This window comes from Tachypleus tridentatus, chromosome 13 (genome assembly GCF_004210375.1).
Source record: "Tachypleus tridentatus isolate NWPU-2018 chromosome 13, ASM421037v1, whole genome shotgun sequence".
Taxonomy (NCBI): Eukaryota; Metazoa; Arthropoda; class Merostomata; order Xiphosura; family Limulidae; genus Tachypleus; species Tachypleus tridentatus.
Genome location: NC_134837.1, coordinates 205,125,074 through 205,142,805, shown reverse-complemented (window position 1 = coordinate 205,142,805; position 17,732 = coordinate 205,125,074). Strand labels below are relative to the sequence as shown.

Below are 17,732 nucleotides of genomic sequence, written 5' to 3'. Positions count from 1 at the left end.
GAGGCAGTGATCATTTTCCGATCCTTTTGAGAGAGACTGGCCGTGGTCGATGCCACCCTACCCGCGTGCCCCGGTGGAAGCTGGATCAGGCAAACTGGCCCTCTTTCACTGCTTTCGCAGAACTTGATCCTGTCATCGTAAATCAGCCATCAGTAGACGACTGTATGGCAGTAGTAACTGATTGTATTATACAAGCAGTTGCTCAATGTATTCCTAAAAGCTCGACACGTTTTTCACCATATCCTCGAAGAAGGTCGAAACGTTGTTCACTCCTCTACGTAAAAATTTTCGCAACCCAAACGAGCCGTTTTTACATATAAGTTTCATGTGTGTGTTTTATAACTTTCTCTACTTATCTGCCATCTATTGTCAAGTATTGTAAGTAATATAATGGAAAGGAGAGTTGTGTTTTTGTGCAAGAGCTGTGTGCGCTAGCTGCCCCTGGTATTATTGATAAACTAAAGGGAAGACACCTACAACCAGTAATTGGGTTTGAGTGGCTCTTATAATACACCCTTAGCTGTAAAAAGTGTAAATTGCCCTATATGTTTTTGAAGAAATGAACTGATTTTGAACATAATTCATAAGAATCAACAGAAATATTAACACTTACAAAAATTTAATTAACAGCAAATTTTTACACAGTGATATAAGTCGCCTATTTACTTAGAGGATAGATAAAAGTTAAACTACTGTTACAGAGTAAGGCTTATAATATACTTGAACACCTAAAATCAGAAAAAAAACTTAATATTATCGTTGGAAGTATAGACTAATACATTTATATATATACCACAGTTGCACTGTAAGTGGTTTACATCGACACAACTTATGGCAAATTAAGGCAAGTAAATATTAGTGAAATATATAAACACCACCCGTTATTGTTGACATAACACCGACTGTTACGATGTCTGTAAAGATAAAAACACTAAAAAACCAGTTTATCTAAAAATGAAGATAACTTTCACCGTTAATATTGAAACTACTATCTACTGCTACAGTTATTTATCGAACATTTTTCGAAATTGGAAAATAATTGACGAAATCAAATTTCATATAACATTTTGCTGTGGAGCACTTCAGGATATTTAAATCATACGTTACCAATTATTCGCAGAATGCTTAAAATTTGATTTAAAAAATGTGAATGGTCTACATTACACATTCAAGTAAACAATATTTTAAGATACGTATTAACGTAATCCTTACAAATGGAAAGTTACCATATACTACTTTGTTGTTTGTATTAGGTTGAGGAATAATTCGTGAGCGTTTTTTAAATAATTTCATTCAAGCATTACATGCAAGACTATACAATACTTCAACACATTACACCCAAAACATTTATTATGATACTTTATTTCATGTAATACCTAGGTATATAGTATGCGTTGTTTTAAACGAAATTGCAAGAAATTAAATGCGTAAAGCAGATGGTGTCGAAAATGCTCGATTTTGTCCACTTGACATTCCATTTAATGAGCTGAAAATGAAAGCAAAAATTAAAGACATGTGAAAATCAAACACACCATCTATTAGAGCAAAAAATTATCTACCAAATGACATGAAATAATTTGCGAAAGCGTTTCATTTATGAATATATTTTGTTAACTTGAAAAAACGCTCACGAATTATTCCTCAGCCCAATATATTCCAAAGTTTTTATACTCCGTTTCATGTCAAAAATATTTCTAAAAAAGCAAAACTACCTTTATACAGAGCAATCTGTAAAGTATATGGTAATTAAACGCACTTGTCATAAGACATAGTATTAGGCCTGTTAAACTTGTGTATAAGACGGACATAGTGTGGTCGAAATACTCGCATACTCACTTATTTAAAAGCCAAAAGGTACTGAAGAAATAATTTAGTGTTAATAATATAATAGGCCTAATAGTAATACTAATGTTTTGTGATAAGTATAATCGTAAACATAATTAATTGCTAAAAGTGTTCACACCATGGCAAGTGTTGTGTAAGCGAGTTTAATATACTAACTGCTATTTACATTGACTGCCTCGTTCTAGGCTGGAAAATTTCAATTTCTACATTGAATACTTACAAATTCACATTGTAACATAAGTATATTATTATCACAGGAACGCATTAATCACAAAAAAATGCAACACAGTTAACATTTTTTACTTAAACCTGAAGAAAGCTTTATAAATACTTATTCACATTCTTAAACTCAACTGTTGTCGTAACTATGACTCCCCATACCTCGGAAATCACTAAGGGAGGCCTCGAGTTGGTTTGCGTGAAATTCAAAACAAATAAGCACGTTATATCGTGACATATAACGTGTTTCACATATAAACAAGAATCTCACGATGTGGCGGAACCGTATTGGTAACAAAAAATTAAGATGTAAGTGTTAACCCTTAAACTATTCAGAAGTGAATAATTTAGTAATATTAATAATTTTAGTACATGAATTCTCCAGCAAGATACCGTTAAAATGTTATTATTGAATGTAAAATAATAATGATTACTTTTGTCTTCATTATTTTATGTAAGAAATCTAACCATACAAGTATTAAAGTGTACGACGTAAAGGGAAAGAGAAAATAGATTAATGACATTTCTTGATAGAAACATTAAAATATACATGTCAGAGGAACTACGGCTGATATACCTGACATCAACTCTAAAAACAGGCGCTAGGTGTTGCCACTGAGCCAAAACTCAACAATATCCTTTACAACAGCTTCGATGATTGTCTTGGAAACGCGTATCAATTAATTGAAACGAATGACAACACTTGTGATGTTTAGAAATGTAATAGGCCTAATACTGATGTCATATGGCTAGTATAACTGTAACAATTGAATTCAATTTATAACACACACTACAAACACGAACATATAATCAACTATAAATGTATGAATTTACGTGCTTTGAAATAAATGGGAAATTTTAACACGATCATAGATGTTAAAAGATGAAATTGTGTAATTTAAACATCTAAAACATTTCAGACAAACAACACAAACATCATTTGAAGAGTCGTGAAAAACAAAACTGTCTGTAATAGTTTCCTGTTTTATATACTACTATATATTCATATCATTCATGAATAATTCTTTGCACATAACACATATGAGGCTATATCTAGATCCGTATAAAGAAAAAGTGTCTAAAACTCGTTTTTTGTCTTTTATATATACTTCCATTCATACACGTAAAAATGCCGGTAAAAATTAGTTGAACATGTATACATATTAGCAACTATTTAATTTGATAATTTATAGAAAGTAAAGACATCGTGAATACAGGTGTAAGTTTCAGTTAGGTTTCTTCATGTTAGAATATATGTAATCTCTGCTTCAATACAACACAAGTCGATTTAATACAGTAAGGTCGTTGACTCCTTTTTCCCAATAAAATTGTTTTTCAAGTAGAGAAGAAAAACATATTAATACTTTATTTCTTTTAAATTTTATTAATTTTTACTGTTTTCTAACTACGTGCACTTGTTCCACAAATAAATTTTACGAGTTTTCATTAATGTTTAATTTATATTTTCACTGAATGCATGAAGTTTCATCTACCTTCTTCAATATCAACATTTGTGAAGTTATTAATACTATTTTTACAATCAAAACTCAATTTCACGTAACTTAAACTGTTGAAGATTGGTTTTCACGACTTACGAATATCAAGTGACCAGGACTTAACGAAGACAAGAATGCGGAAATAAAATTAATAAATAACTTTAAATCAGTTTATCGGAATAAATGAAAGTTAATTCACTTAGGTTACAGTAATTTAGAATACAAATCAAAGTCATCGATCAAAAAGTACAGATATAACTTCTCAAAACAGGCTGGCGAGATAATATTTTATGCTGAAATCATCTATAACGCGACCTCGTTTTTAACAAAACGTGCAGTCACGAACCTCGATAGTGGCGTTTTATCAAGGCAGATGTGTAATACGACAAACATGTGGTGTGAAAGTTAAAATACATGTAATAAGCGCATAAACGAAACTCATTTTTGTTTCCCCCTCTTACAAAGGAGTTTACGGGTGCCTTAAAATACTTGAAAGGAATGACCGATAAAACATTACATAAAACAAAACTATTTTTGAGCAGACGCCTTTCGTGATATGGATATTAAGGTTAACTTATGACGGTCAAATTTGACAAATATCATGTCTATAAATAATTTTTTCTCAATTTTTTATCAAGTTTTATATACAGTGATTTTCAACGTTCTTCTCATAATTTGGAGTATCTTAATTATTAATTCTCTAATTGAAGTATATGTAACATTTTTAATTGTTAAATTATTTCATGCTGATAACAGGGACGATTGTGTTTGAATTTACTAATGAACAACCTGGTAGCTGCTATATACCTAGTGAAATACAACGATTGTTTTTAATAATAATAAAAGCCCAGAGACTTTTGATTTAAAAATAACTTTACACTTAATGCCGTCATAACAAAAACGTTCCACAGACAAAGAAACCAAATAAATAAATAAAATTATTAACCAGTGATGTCACAATATATAATACCTTAATATCTGTGTTCTGTCCAATAACACTAAACACTTAAATCAAAATTTTCTACTCTTATGAATTTTCCCTCGGTAACCTCCAATAACAATAATGCAAGTATGACTTTCTTATATAATTATTATTATAAAGGAAAAATTACTATAATTTAACATCAGTTGGAAAGTGAGTGATTATAATTAGACTTAAAAGGACTGCGCCTAACAGAACATATCCTGATCCCAGACGTGCCATACAAAACTGAAAATTCTGACAACGTCCCACTAATATAAGACTACTGTGAAACCTGCCGTGTCTAAAACGTATTCTGTCATCAGTGGTTTTCTGAATAATTGTAATTCCTCGAAGGACGGACAACATTCGAAAAGCCTTTTTGTTCGTTTGTAAGCTTATCTTCTACTATGTTGTACATGAAAAATTTCCCACCGATTTCTTTGGTAGACTTTCTCCCAACACAGCTACGAACAGCAGGGCTAAATTGAGATGATTTTGTTTGGCTACGTTTCGGGGAAGAATCCGCCCATCGTTGGATGGAGACTTCCTTTGGTAAGGAAGATTTGATTTTAGTAAATTCGAGTTTCTCTGTCATTTGTTCCTCAGGATCGAGTCTTCTTTCACCACTTTCAGACATGGATCGCAATGTCCTCATTCCTTCTTTGTCACCTGTTAGATTTGGCACGACAAAAGACACGTTCGCGTGTTTTTCGTTCGTTGACTGTTTCTGTCTTCTCTCAAAAAGAGATGTGTCCATTTCTCGTGAAACAGTGGCTAAGGGTTTCGTATTCAGTATAACAGGAATAGCGTTAGAGCCAGTGTGTTCTGGGTTTGTATCTTTCAGTAGAAGTCTTGGTAGAGTTCTTTCACTCCGAAATGACTCGGTTCTTTCATCAATAGCTTCGATGCATATTTTATTTGTATTTATTTTACTTAATTCGTCTTTGTTACTTTCTACAATGTTTACGTCACTTTCGTCTTTTGACTGCTGGTATTTAGAAATTTCTTTCTTCCTCAGAACACCTGAGGAGAGGTCACTTTCTTCATTGGTCACCGACACATTACTGAGGTTACAAGTTGATAAAGACAATGGTTCTGGTGCGTTGTTTACTTTGCGACCCATCTCGGGCGACGAGTACTCACTCAACACTTCGGGTCCGTCTTCATCACATAGTTCTGTGGAAGTGCTACTTCCACTCTCTTCGTTATCTTTCTCTGGAAGACCCTCAAAGTCAACTTCCTCTCGCCTCATCCCCCTTGCCTTCCCTTCAACCGTCTGAGGAATATTATGAAGAAGTTGTCGTCTTGCTGTTTCCATAGTAACCCGATGCTTTTTTTTCTCTTTTTTAGCTTGTTCCCATGTCAACGTTTGACCAGATTCCTGGAGAACTGTTAGACCGGGTACGTCCAGTGGACTTAAGTTTATGATGGCGATTTCGTAGACCACTGTTTGCCTTCACCAAAGGATTTTTCAGGTTCAGAGTTGTTTGGGATGCTTCCTTCTGTTTTCTTATCAATGGTTTCTTCCCCAAAAGGAGATGGTTAACAGCAACCGGCTGATGAACTTTGGTTTTGTTACTGGGCTGGTGGAAACTGCCTGAAAAATTAAGTCCAAGTTATTAACCAAGACTGACATTCGGCTGTGGCGTCACTAAAAACTGGATGGAAGATAAAGTAAAAAGTACATACTTTAATAACGAAACACTGTTAAGTACTTGTCAGTAAAGCTAACGTTTTCTAGAACAAGCGTCTGATACCTTGCCAGTAATTAACTTGTATTTGTTGGTACTTCCCAAAACGATTCTATTTCTTGAGAAATAATATTATTAACATAGTAACAACACACAGGAAGAGATTCTGTTTATTGTGAGAAGTTGTTAACTTGAAAGGAACTCATGATTAACTTACGGATTATTCACAAACGGATCAAAGTACAATACGTGCTGATCTTAGGGTTAGTCACACTTCAACACAATTATGTGCACGTGTATCTTTAAAGCCGACATCACCAACTATATACATATGTATCTTTCTTTGTTTAAACACTGGTCTTGAGAGCTAACGTCCCTAATTACATACACATGTACTTTTAGTTTCTTTAAACACCGGTTTTTAGAGCTGACGTCTATAACTATATACATATATATCTTGCCCATCACACCGAACACGACCGGCGGGACCCATGGCTCTCAGTTTGTGTTATCACACCCTAACAAAGAAAATCTTGCCTGTTAGAATTATATGAGCTTGCTTTTGTCTCTCCCGAAGTTTGGAATAATGTTTCTTCAGAGCTGACATGTCCAAGACCACTCTTTCAGCATTGGCGGATGGTGAGGTAAGGAGACCGGAACTTCCTGGCCCAAACAGGGTAAAATTTGAAGAGGTTGATGGTGATGGGGTCCGACTGTTGTCTCCTGGGTAGTGGATAAGAACATGTGAATCATACAGAAAATAAAAAACATAGTTTTACTGTACTTAACGTTCTGTACAACGGTCAGTGGTCTAATATATTCTTTTGAAATTTGTCCTTTTACATAAAAATTATATTATATGCTCTTATAGTCACAATTGAGCACCACATACCCACTACAGCACCCCTTCAGATGTGGGGGGAAACGCCTCATGTTAGCCTAATTAATAATATTTTATAATTAGAAACCGATTATAACTAGGTTTTATCCTACTTTCCGACTGGTAACTTGCAGCTGTCTCCACGAAAGTCCCAAAAAAAGACCATCCGTGTTCGTGATGGTCCAGATTCGATCCTGGATATCTTTGGTGGAAGTCTGGCCTCCAGAAACACATACGTTCTTTCTTAGAATTTCATGAAACAATTGATAGATGATAATTAATATATAATTATAATAATGTTACTATTTAATAATTAGATAACTACACTGTCTTACTGCCATTCAACACTACTTAACTCTTCATACACCATATTAATGGAAGTGAGCGATCCATAATTACAAAACAAATACAATCAGTTATTTACTAAACATCAAAGTTCGCGAAGGAAAGTGGGTTATTGGACGTATAGGTTGAAACATCCAATGCCAGAAAACCGTGCTATTGGATGTACCGGTTCAAGTGGCTAGCGTCAGAAAACCGTGTTATTGGATGCACCGGTTTAAGTAGCTAATGTCAGAAAACCGTGTTATTGGATGTACCGGTTCAAGTAGCTAATGTCAGAAAACTGTATTACTGGATGTACCGGTTTAAGTAGCTAATATCAGAAAACCGTGTTATTGGATGTACCGGTTCAAGTAGCTAATGTCAGAAAACTGTATTACTGGATGTACCGGTTTAAGTAGCTAATATGAGAAAACTGTATTACTGGATGTACCGGTTCAAGTAGCTAATGTCAGAAAACCGTGTTATTGGATGTACCGGTTCAGCTAGCTATGTCAGAAAACTGTATTACTGGATGTACCGGTTCAAGTAAGTCAGAAAACTGTATTACTGGATGTACAAGTAGCTAAAGAAAACCGTGTTATTGGATGTACCAGTTCAAGTAGCTAATGTCAGAAAACCGTGTATTGGATGTACCGTTCAAGATGTCAGAAAACTGTATTACTGGATGTACCGGTTCAAGTAGCTAATGTCAGAAAACTGTATTACTGGATGTACCGGTTCAAGTAGCTAATGTCAGAAAACCGTGTTATTGGATGTACCGGTTTAAGTAGCTAATGTCAGAAAACCGTGTTATTGGATGTACCGGTTCAAGTAGCTAATGTCAGAAAACTGTATTACTGGATGTACCGGTTCAAGTAGCTAATGTCAGAAAACTGTACTGTATTACTGTCAGATGTACCGGTTCAAGTAGCTAATGTCAGAAAACTGTATTATGGATGGATGTACCGGTTCAAGTAGCTAATGTCAGAAAACTGTATTACTGGATGTACCGGTTCAAGTAGCTAATGTCAGAAAACTGTATTACTGGATGTACCGGTTCAAGTAGCTAATGTCAGAAAACCGTGTTATTGGATGTACCGGTTTAAGTAGCTAATGTCAGAAAACCGTGTTATTACCGGATGTACCGGTTCAAGTAGCTCAGAAAACCGTGTTGGATGTACAAGTAAAACTGTATTACTGGATGTACCGGTTTAAGTAGCTAATATCAGAAAACCGTGTTATTGGATGTACCGGTTTAAGTAGCTAATGTCAGAAAACCGTGTTATTGGATGTACCGGTTTAAGTAGCTACTATCAGAAAACCGTGTTATACGACAAATCGGTTAAACGACAAAAGATAGGAGACCCTTTAGTTCCACGTACAAGTCATTCTCTGACCAGAGAGAAGGCAGCCAAGAATAGAGAGACCAACTGTTAGTTACAGAGAGACATGTGAGTTTTACAGCCTCCAAACCCGACTTATTAACCACTAGGTCACACTTGGTTCAATTCTTCGATCTTCTGCAGTTCGGCTTTAAAGGAAGACATTATCAAGGCTCAACTAATATACTGTAACGTTTCATGATATTCAAAAACAGCTGACGTTGTGGGGCATTTTAGATGAATCGCAGACGGCTGAATTTCCCCAGACTCACTTTATCTCATCTTGATATACAATATATCAAAGGAATATACAAAGCAGAAAAAAAAGCGTGTTTCTCAACTTTAGAAACATTTTCACGATTACATATACACGTGTGAATATCATTAAAGAAGTGGCACCGTGAAATTTACTTCTAGTGATAACTCTGGGTCACACATACTCAGTTCAACCTAAAATTACAGTATTCGTTTAGTTAATACTTCATGGTGCACGATAAAACATCCTTAAGCTCACTTGCCTATTGCACGATACATCAAGATGACATCACAGCCGTTAAGATTCTTGACTAACAAAGATCCCCCCAGATCTTGTATATAGCGCACATTACACCCTCTCCCCCGATCCTGTATAAAATTTGGATTACACACCATCATCTTGTATACAGCGTGGATTACACGAATAATGTATTTTAAAATGGCCATGAAAGCGACCCCTGTGGTTTAACTTTCGTTCATTAACCTATCAAACAAGATCAGCGTATCCCAAACTTTCTCGGTTCATGGCGCACCTTGGCAAAAAGAAAAACCAAACAGTTCCGTTTATTAAGTAGTTAGGTACAAACAACGTGGCCTAGCATAGCCACGTGGTTAAGGCGTTCGACTCATACCCGAGGGTCACGAGTTCGTATCCCCATCGCACCAAACGTGCTTGCCCTTTCTGCTGTGGGAGCGTTATAAAGTGACGGTCAATTCCCTATTCGTTCGTAAAAGAATAGCCCAAAAGTTGGTGGTGATAACTAGCTGCCTTCCCTCTAGTCTCACACAGTTAAATCAGGGACGGTGACCATAGATAGCCCTCGTGTAGTTTTGCGCGAAATTCAAACTAAACAACTTAATAAGTATTTATGTCCTAACAACTTAGCGTTCGAAATAATAATACTTGTAAATTGAAAGTAGAAACAATATTTTTATTTTAGTTTTAAATAACCACAATTACTAATGAGATGTGTGCGCCCGTTGGGCACTTCTCAAATCTTGGAATTAGATTGGACACCACCACCCTCATTTCCTGTTCTACATCGATTTTCACCCGGTAATTGCTTTTTATCACAGCAACCACCGAAAACTCAGCTTTGCAGATATATGACTTCGCAAATGGAATTAGGATTCGCCGACCTTTAGTACAGCGGATATTCATCTTTCACTGATATCCAAAACCCAGTTAGTTCAATGCTGTTAAAGTTTTGTTTTTAAAGTCTTGTCACAAGACAGCTCAAAAAGTTTTTCTTCTTCTGCAGAAGTAAATTCAGATGGAGCCTTAGCCTTGAATGATTCTTGGATCCATGCAAACTTCTCCATATCTTCTGTAAAGTAATTTTTCAAACCAGTCACTGAGCTGTGTGAGGTGCTCCTCAAAAACAGATTTTAGTTCATCAGTCAAATCAACTTCATTGGATGTAATAAACTGCTGCAACAGAGGGAAACAGTCTTTATCATTATCTTTATTCATTTTTCTTCTTCATAGTATAAACTTTTTTCTGCGAGTTTTATAATGTGTGCGTTGCTTCTCTGCAGAAAGAGATTCAACGCATTCAGTTTTTCTAACATATCACACAGGTATGCTAATTTTGACAAAAAATCCAAGAAGTTTCTAGTACATTCGTTTTCTTCTTCTTCGAGAAATTCGAACACACGGGTCAGTACATTCCACGGGAGAGCCATCGCGAGCTACAGCGGTACAACAAAGATGTGTGCTCAGATCCAATATCTTCACACAATTTTTTTTTAAAAAACCTCGCCTTCTGTGGCCGAGTTTTTATAAAGTTCACCACTTTCAACACACTTTCCAGGACAAGGTTCAGCGGAGGACTTAGGTGCTTTGACCCAAGGGCTTCCCTGTGGATTATATAGTGTATCCACAGTGCATCAAGAGTTTTGCTTCGTATGAGTGCCTGCAATCCTCTATAACAGCTGGACATAAAGCGACCATAATCGGTACAAACACTTAGTCCAGTCTAAGTTGTTTTCACACATAAAAGTGTCAAGGATCTCAAACGAGTCTTGAGCCTTTGTACCTACAACGATAATTTTATTTACAAAAGATCATCTTCCACAATTTTGTCACCATCCATGAACCATGTGTAGTAAATCAAACGAGAATCCTTGTTACGATCCATCACCTCATCAAGCTGTAACCTGAATTACTTCCCTTTCATTTTTTCAATTAGCTGATCATTGAGGTATTTGGCCATGTGTTGGATTCTACGACTGATAGTATTATTGGACAAAGGCACCTTTGAAAGCAGTCCTCCTGCAGATTCACCAACCATAATGTTCACCATATTCAATGCAGCCGGTAAAAAAATTAGTTCTTCTGTGATGGTGTGAGGCTTTTTACATTTTGCGACTCTATATGCTGCCTTGTAGGATGCTAGCAAAGCATTGCTTGGTATTGATGCTTGTTTCAAAAATATACCTTTTCGTTATTTTAACTTTCTGGTAAGATAATTACGGGTTTTATTACCCATGTTAGGATGATTGGTCTCTAAGTTGCTTCTTAGTTTACTTGGAAGCATGCATTCTGGAGTCAAAACTTTTAAATATAATACACACTACAGACACTCTTCATGATTGACATCTACTGAAGTAAAACCAAAATCTAGATAACTGTCATCATGTTTCCGTTTCTTCATAACTTTACCACTGGTCTGAGGTTCACCCATCTTTTCATCACTCCCACACTTCTCATTAATGTTCAAAATTCTTTCCATTTTTATGCACAAGGACTAAAAATCAACAAAATAATTCACTAAACTTTGCTAGACCTCGCAGACACTTGATCACAACACCCTTCAGTTATATTGGTTACTGACAGATCCGGAAAGTAGACAGGTATTTGTATACAAAATCTAAGAAACGAAAAAGTTCGTGAAGTTACTGGCGTAGCCGAAAATACAAGCAAACAAAAACATATTTCAAACATTAGAGAACGTCAACGAAGGAAATGTAGCATGATCTAATGTTAAAACTGTGAACTACCTTAAGCTAGTAGTACGCGCGGTGTTCGAAAGATGTCAATATCGCTGTGTTTCCCTCGAAAATTTGAAATATCTCGCAGGCCACCTGTGAGTTCGCCGCGACATCCAATTTGGGAATCACTGCACTGGGCCACGATAAGCAAATTGTTTGGTTATTTTCAAAAACATGTATGTTAGAAGTTGCTTTAATTTGAATTAACATTTTATCCTAAATCTTCAAACAGAATTCACTACAATATTTTAGTTTTCTTTCTCCGTAAATCTTATTATTAAATATTATGTATTTGTTTATTTATCAGACAATGGTCTGGAAAGAAATTATCAGTTTCATTATAGTATAATTATAATTTAATCTTAAAAAATCATACTCCTCAAATCTTCGTTTTATAGATATTACAGCAATAGGTTTTTACTGCCTCTTCCAGTTTTACTACGATGTTACAGTTCATGTTGTTATGTCCAGTCACACTCTATCTAACGACTGTACATTTTGATAATAGATCATAGATCGTATTGCAAAAAACTTTGTCGTAAGCCTGTCATATTAACAGCACACCAATCTACCGTGCATGCCTTTCACAAAGTGCCTAGTGTACGAAGACGATAATTTTTCTAAAGCTGGTTTTAACAGTGTAGCTATTCAGAAATTCATGGACGACTAGACCTTGCAAGGAGTAGAATGAATACTCTTTCGTTTTTCAGCTGCTTGAGGTATGCAATTGTTAAATGGTAGATATCACTAAAAGCCTTATCTTATTGAAACCATTCCCTGTATACTTCGTTTCTAGACGGAAAGCCTTCCTAATTATGATTTGAACTGTTGCCTGTGGCTCTTGAACGACTTCAGTATTCGTGGAATCTCGCCTGTTTTAACATATCGCACTTTACGGCTGAGGTACGACTTGTCGCAAATATATTTCTGGATGGTTCTAATTCCTACGTTGATTCATATTGTTTTCCAATATTACTAAATATGAGAGATATTACAATCTATAAAATGCTAAATCCCAATACGAATACACACCTTTGTAATATGAGTGTACAAATATTTTATGTGAGAAAGGGCGTAAAATACCCTTCCTCCAAACGATCAACTTTCGGTGACATCAAACTGCCTGGCCTAGTCCTAGTATGGCCTGGTGGTTATAGCACTCGACTAGTGATTTGCGGAACATGGGACCAGAACCTTTCATCGAATATACTCACCTATTAAGCCGTAGGAGCGTTATAACTTTACGATCAATTCCAATATTTGTTTCTAAAAGAGTAGCCCAAAAGTTGGCGATGGGTAATAGTGACCAGCTGCCTTTCCTATAGTCTATAATTTAAAAATTAGGGAGGACTAGCGCAGGTATCACTCGAATAGAATTGCGCAAAATTCAACAAAAACATTACCTTTGTGATGCCAAAAAATGTCAACTGGTAGTTCTGAAACATTCCGTCTCACCGCAACTTTAATTCAGTTGTCGCTGTCACGTGATTTCTCGATTTTCATATCGAAAATCAAATCTTATACAAACGTACTCATCTTTTTGTATTAGTATAAAATTCGATTATTGTTTCATCTTTCGAAATACAGTAATTTATGTTAAACATTCAGAAAAATGGCATCAGTTCCAAGAAGGTTAGTTGTATGTTTGTAAATATGTTTCTAAGTTTTGATTATATTTAAGAGGGCTTAACAAGCGTGTACTCTTTCAACTTAAACTAATTCTATTCTAACTTAACAACCAAATAATGAGATTCTTTTTGAACTGTAAATTTTTTCACCATTATTGTGGTCAGAAAATTAACACGGCATTTGTTATTTATTTATTTGTCTGTTAAAGCAACTTTTATATCACAAAGGTTATTCAAGGATGTAATTACCTAGATAAATTGGTCGACAGACAGATAGAGAGAGAATACCTTACAACAAACGAAAAGAAAGATAGGTTTTACCTTTTAATCTCGGTACTGGTAATGAGCTAGATAAACACCAGGTGGCCACGACTAACTGTTCTTCATCGTTGTCGTCTTCGTCGTCACTGAAGATGAGGTGAAGACCACGTCTGGAGGGGGCAAGAGATGACGTCAATGGTCGGATATTGTACATGTATTTTTCTCTCAGTTCGACCAGCTGGGGATAAGGAAACTGGGACATGGTGCATATCGTCTACGTCAGAATTAACAAACGAATCACTATCGTCTTTAGTTAACGAAATCATACAGGTCAAGTTTCAACCATTATTTCATAAAACTAGTAACACAGCCAACCACAGTACCAAAACCATTCCAAGTGCCACAACCACCTCCACAGTCACCCTGAGTGCCACAAACATCTCCACAACCAACCACAGTACCAAAACCATTCCAAGCGCCACAACCACCTCCACAGTCACCCAGATTGCCACAAACACCTGTCCAGCCACCCTCAGCCTTTACAATTCACATGCTAACAGGGTATGTAAGAAAATATTTACATTTATATATTTAACTTTACAACATCGAGAGAAATCTGTTAACAAAACCAACTCAAAGCTTCATTATTTTGATACTTAAAAACATTCCAGCTTATAAATATAATAATCAAAGCTAAATATTTAAATATGCTTTATAGACTGAAGACATAAAGATACAACTGTAGGTTTTACACGAGAATTATTAATCGATTAGTTACTGATGGCTCGGAAGGTTTGCAGACAACTTTTTGTCATTTCTAAAGATGGTTACACAGAAGAGAACTCCTGTGAAACTTTTTTCATCCATTGGAACACTAAACATGACTTATCTGTTATGATAACAAATGAAGTATTAACCTTAATAAGGTCGTTGGGGTCCATGAGTCCAAACTCCACCATCTCTCTCGTCAACACGCCCATAATACTGTAAAATTCGTCGGCACTTTCCACGGTCATTATTCGACTGTCAATCGAGAAAAAAAAAAAAAATCTGATCATTAAAAGTAGAGAAATCCTGAAAACTTTAACAATTTAAAATAACATTTTGACAAGGTTTGCGGAACATAATGTTACCAGAGTAAGGTCTGCTAGTCGGTACAGTCCTAGGTGAAACAAATGACGTCAGCGAGTATTGGGCTACTTCAATACCAAGTACATAAGTTGAAGTATATCAATGGACTTCTACAGGGGGAAATGGTGTTGTTTAGTAAATAGAGGACGTAACAATACGATATTGTAAGAGGATGTGGTGTTTAGAAAATGGAGGGCGTAACAATACGATATTGTAAGAGGATGTGGTGTTTAGAAAATGGAGGACGTAACAATACGATATTGTAAGAGGATGTGGTGTTTAGTAAATGGAGGACGTGGTAAGAGGATGTGGTGTTTAGAAAATGGAGGGCGCAACAATACGATATTGTAAGAGGATGTGGTGTTTAGAAAATGGAGGACGCAACAATACGATATTGTAAGAGGATGTGGTGTTTAGTAAATAGAGGACGTAACAATACGATATTGTAAGAGGATGTGGTGTTTAGAAAATGGAGGGCGTAACAATACGATATTGTAAGAGGATGTGGTGTTTAGAAAATGGAGGGCGTAAAAGTAAGATACTGTAGAGGGACATGATGTTGTTTAGTAAACAGAGGACATTGCAACGAGACACTGCAGGAGGATGTGGTGTTTAGTAAACAGAGGGCGTAACAAAAAGACATTGTAGAGGAAACGTTGTTGATTGTTAAAAGAGGGCTTTACAATGAATCATTGTAGGGTGACATGGTGTTGTTCAGTAAACAGAAGACGTAACAAAGAGGCGCTGGAGGAGGACGTGGTGTTTAGTAAATAGTAACACTTTGTAGGTGGGCATGGTGTTATATAGTAAATTGAAAGCGTAAGAATGAGATATTGTAGGAAGACGTGGAGTTTAACAAATAAATGGCGTAACGGTGAGATATTGTAGAACAGTGGTTCCCAACCAGGGGTGCGAGATAGCGTTCCAGGGGGTGCGTGATAACATTTTAGTTCTTTTTGTTTATATTAAGGGTAATGTCCTATATATTCAAAAATTACTGTGAGGGGTGCGAGAACATATTAAAATTTTTTAGGGGTGCGAGGCATAATAAAGGTTGGAAACCACTGTTGTAGAAGGATATGGTTTTTTTCAGTAAAATGATGGCATCACAATAAGACAATGTAGAAAGCCATGGTAGATAGAAGAGATGACATTTATATAATCCTTACATAACAGTACAGTCACACAGTTTAGTAAAATATTAACAGATAAAAACAGGATAAATGAAACTCAGTTGTGATTGAATAGTTATACACATATATTGTTACATATTAAATATTGTCTGTACCATTTCTACCGTCTTGTTCACATTGTTTCTGAAGGACAGATATTAGCCACCCATACCGTCTTGTTTATATTATTTCTGAAGGACTGATATTAGCTATCCCTACCGTCTTGTTTACATTGTTTCTGAAGGACTGATATTAGCCATCCCTACCGTCTTGTTTACGTTGTTTCTGAAGGACTGATATTACCCATCCCTACTGTCTTGTTTATATTGTTTCTGAAGGACAGATATTAGCCATCCATACCGTCTTGTTTATATTGTTTCTGAAAAACTGATATTAGCCATCCCTACCGTCTTGTTTACATCGTTTCTGAAGAACTGATATTACCCATCCCTACCGTCTCGTTTACATTGTTTCTGAAGGGCTGATATTAGCCATCCCTACTGTCTTGTTTACATTGTTTCTGAACGACTGATATTACCCATCTCTACCGTCTTGTTTATATTGTTTCTGAAGGGCTGATATTACCCATCCCTACCGTCTTGTTTATATTGTTTCTGAAGGACTGATATTACCCATCCCTACTGTCTTGTTTACATTGTTTCTGAAGGACAGATATTACCCATCCCTACTGTCTTGTTTACATTGTTTCTGAAGGGCTGATATTACCTATCCCTACCGTCTTGTTTATATTGTTTCTGAAGGACTGATCTTACCCATCCCTACCGTCTTGTTTATATTGTTTCTGAAGGATTGATATTACCCATCCCTACTGTCTTGTTTACATTGTTTTTGAAGGACTGATATTACCCATCCCTACTGTTTTGTTTACATTGTTTCTGAAGGACTGATATTACCCATCCCTACCGTTTTGTTTACATTGTTTCTGAAGGACTGATATTGCCCATCCCTACTGTCTTGTTTACGTTGTTTCTGAAGAACTGATATTAGCCATCCCTACCGTCTTGTTTACGTTGTTTCTGAAGGACTAATATTACCCATCCCTACTGTCTTGTTTACATTGTTTCTGAAGGGCTGATATTACCCATCCCTACCGTCTTGTTTATATTGTTTCTGAAGGACTGATATTACCCATCCCTACCGACTTGTTTATATTGTTTCTGAAGGATTGATATTACCCATCCCTACTGTCTTGTTTACATTGTTTCTGAAGGACTGATATTACCCATCCCTACTGTCTTGTTTACATTGTTTCTGAAGGACTGATATTACCCATCCCTACCGTTTTGTTTACATTGTTTCTGAAGGACTGATATTGCCCATCCCTACTGTCTTGTTTACGTTGTTTCTGAAGAACTGATATTAGCCATCCCTACCGTCTTGTTTACGTTGTTTCTGAAGGACTGATATTACCCATCCCTACTGTCTTGTTTACATTGTTTCTGAAGGGCTGATATTACCCATCCCTACCG

At 36.0% G+C, this 17,732-nt stretch overlaps 1 protein-coding gene across 5 annotated transcripts in view; it reads right to left on the bottom strand.

Moving 5' to 3' along the window:
* Window positions 1–602: 602 nt before the first annotated feature.
* LOC143239959 (TBC1 domain family member 30-like) overlaps window positions 603–17,732 on the bottom strand; it is a 66,482-nt gene continuing 49,352 nt past the window's right edge. For all 5 annotated transcript variants that reach the window (XM_076481648.1, XM_076481651.1, XM_076481646.1 and 2 more), the window contains 4 exons: window positions 14,857–14,962; window positions 14,000–14,213; window positions 6,753–6,938; window positions 603–6,121 (listed from right to left, as the gene is read on the bottom strand). In XM_076481648.1, coding sequence (XP_076337763.1) covers window positions 5,871–6,121; window positions 6,753–6,938; window positions 14,000–14,213; window positions 14,857–14,962 — 757 coding nt within the window. In that variant the 3' untranslated portion in view covers window positions 603–5,870. The remainder of the gene's footprint in view (window positions 6,122–6,752; window positions 6,939–13,999; window positions 14,214–14,856; window positions 14,963–17,732) is intronic.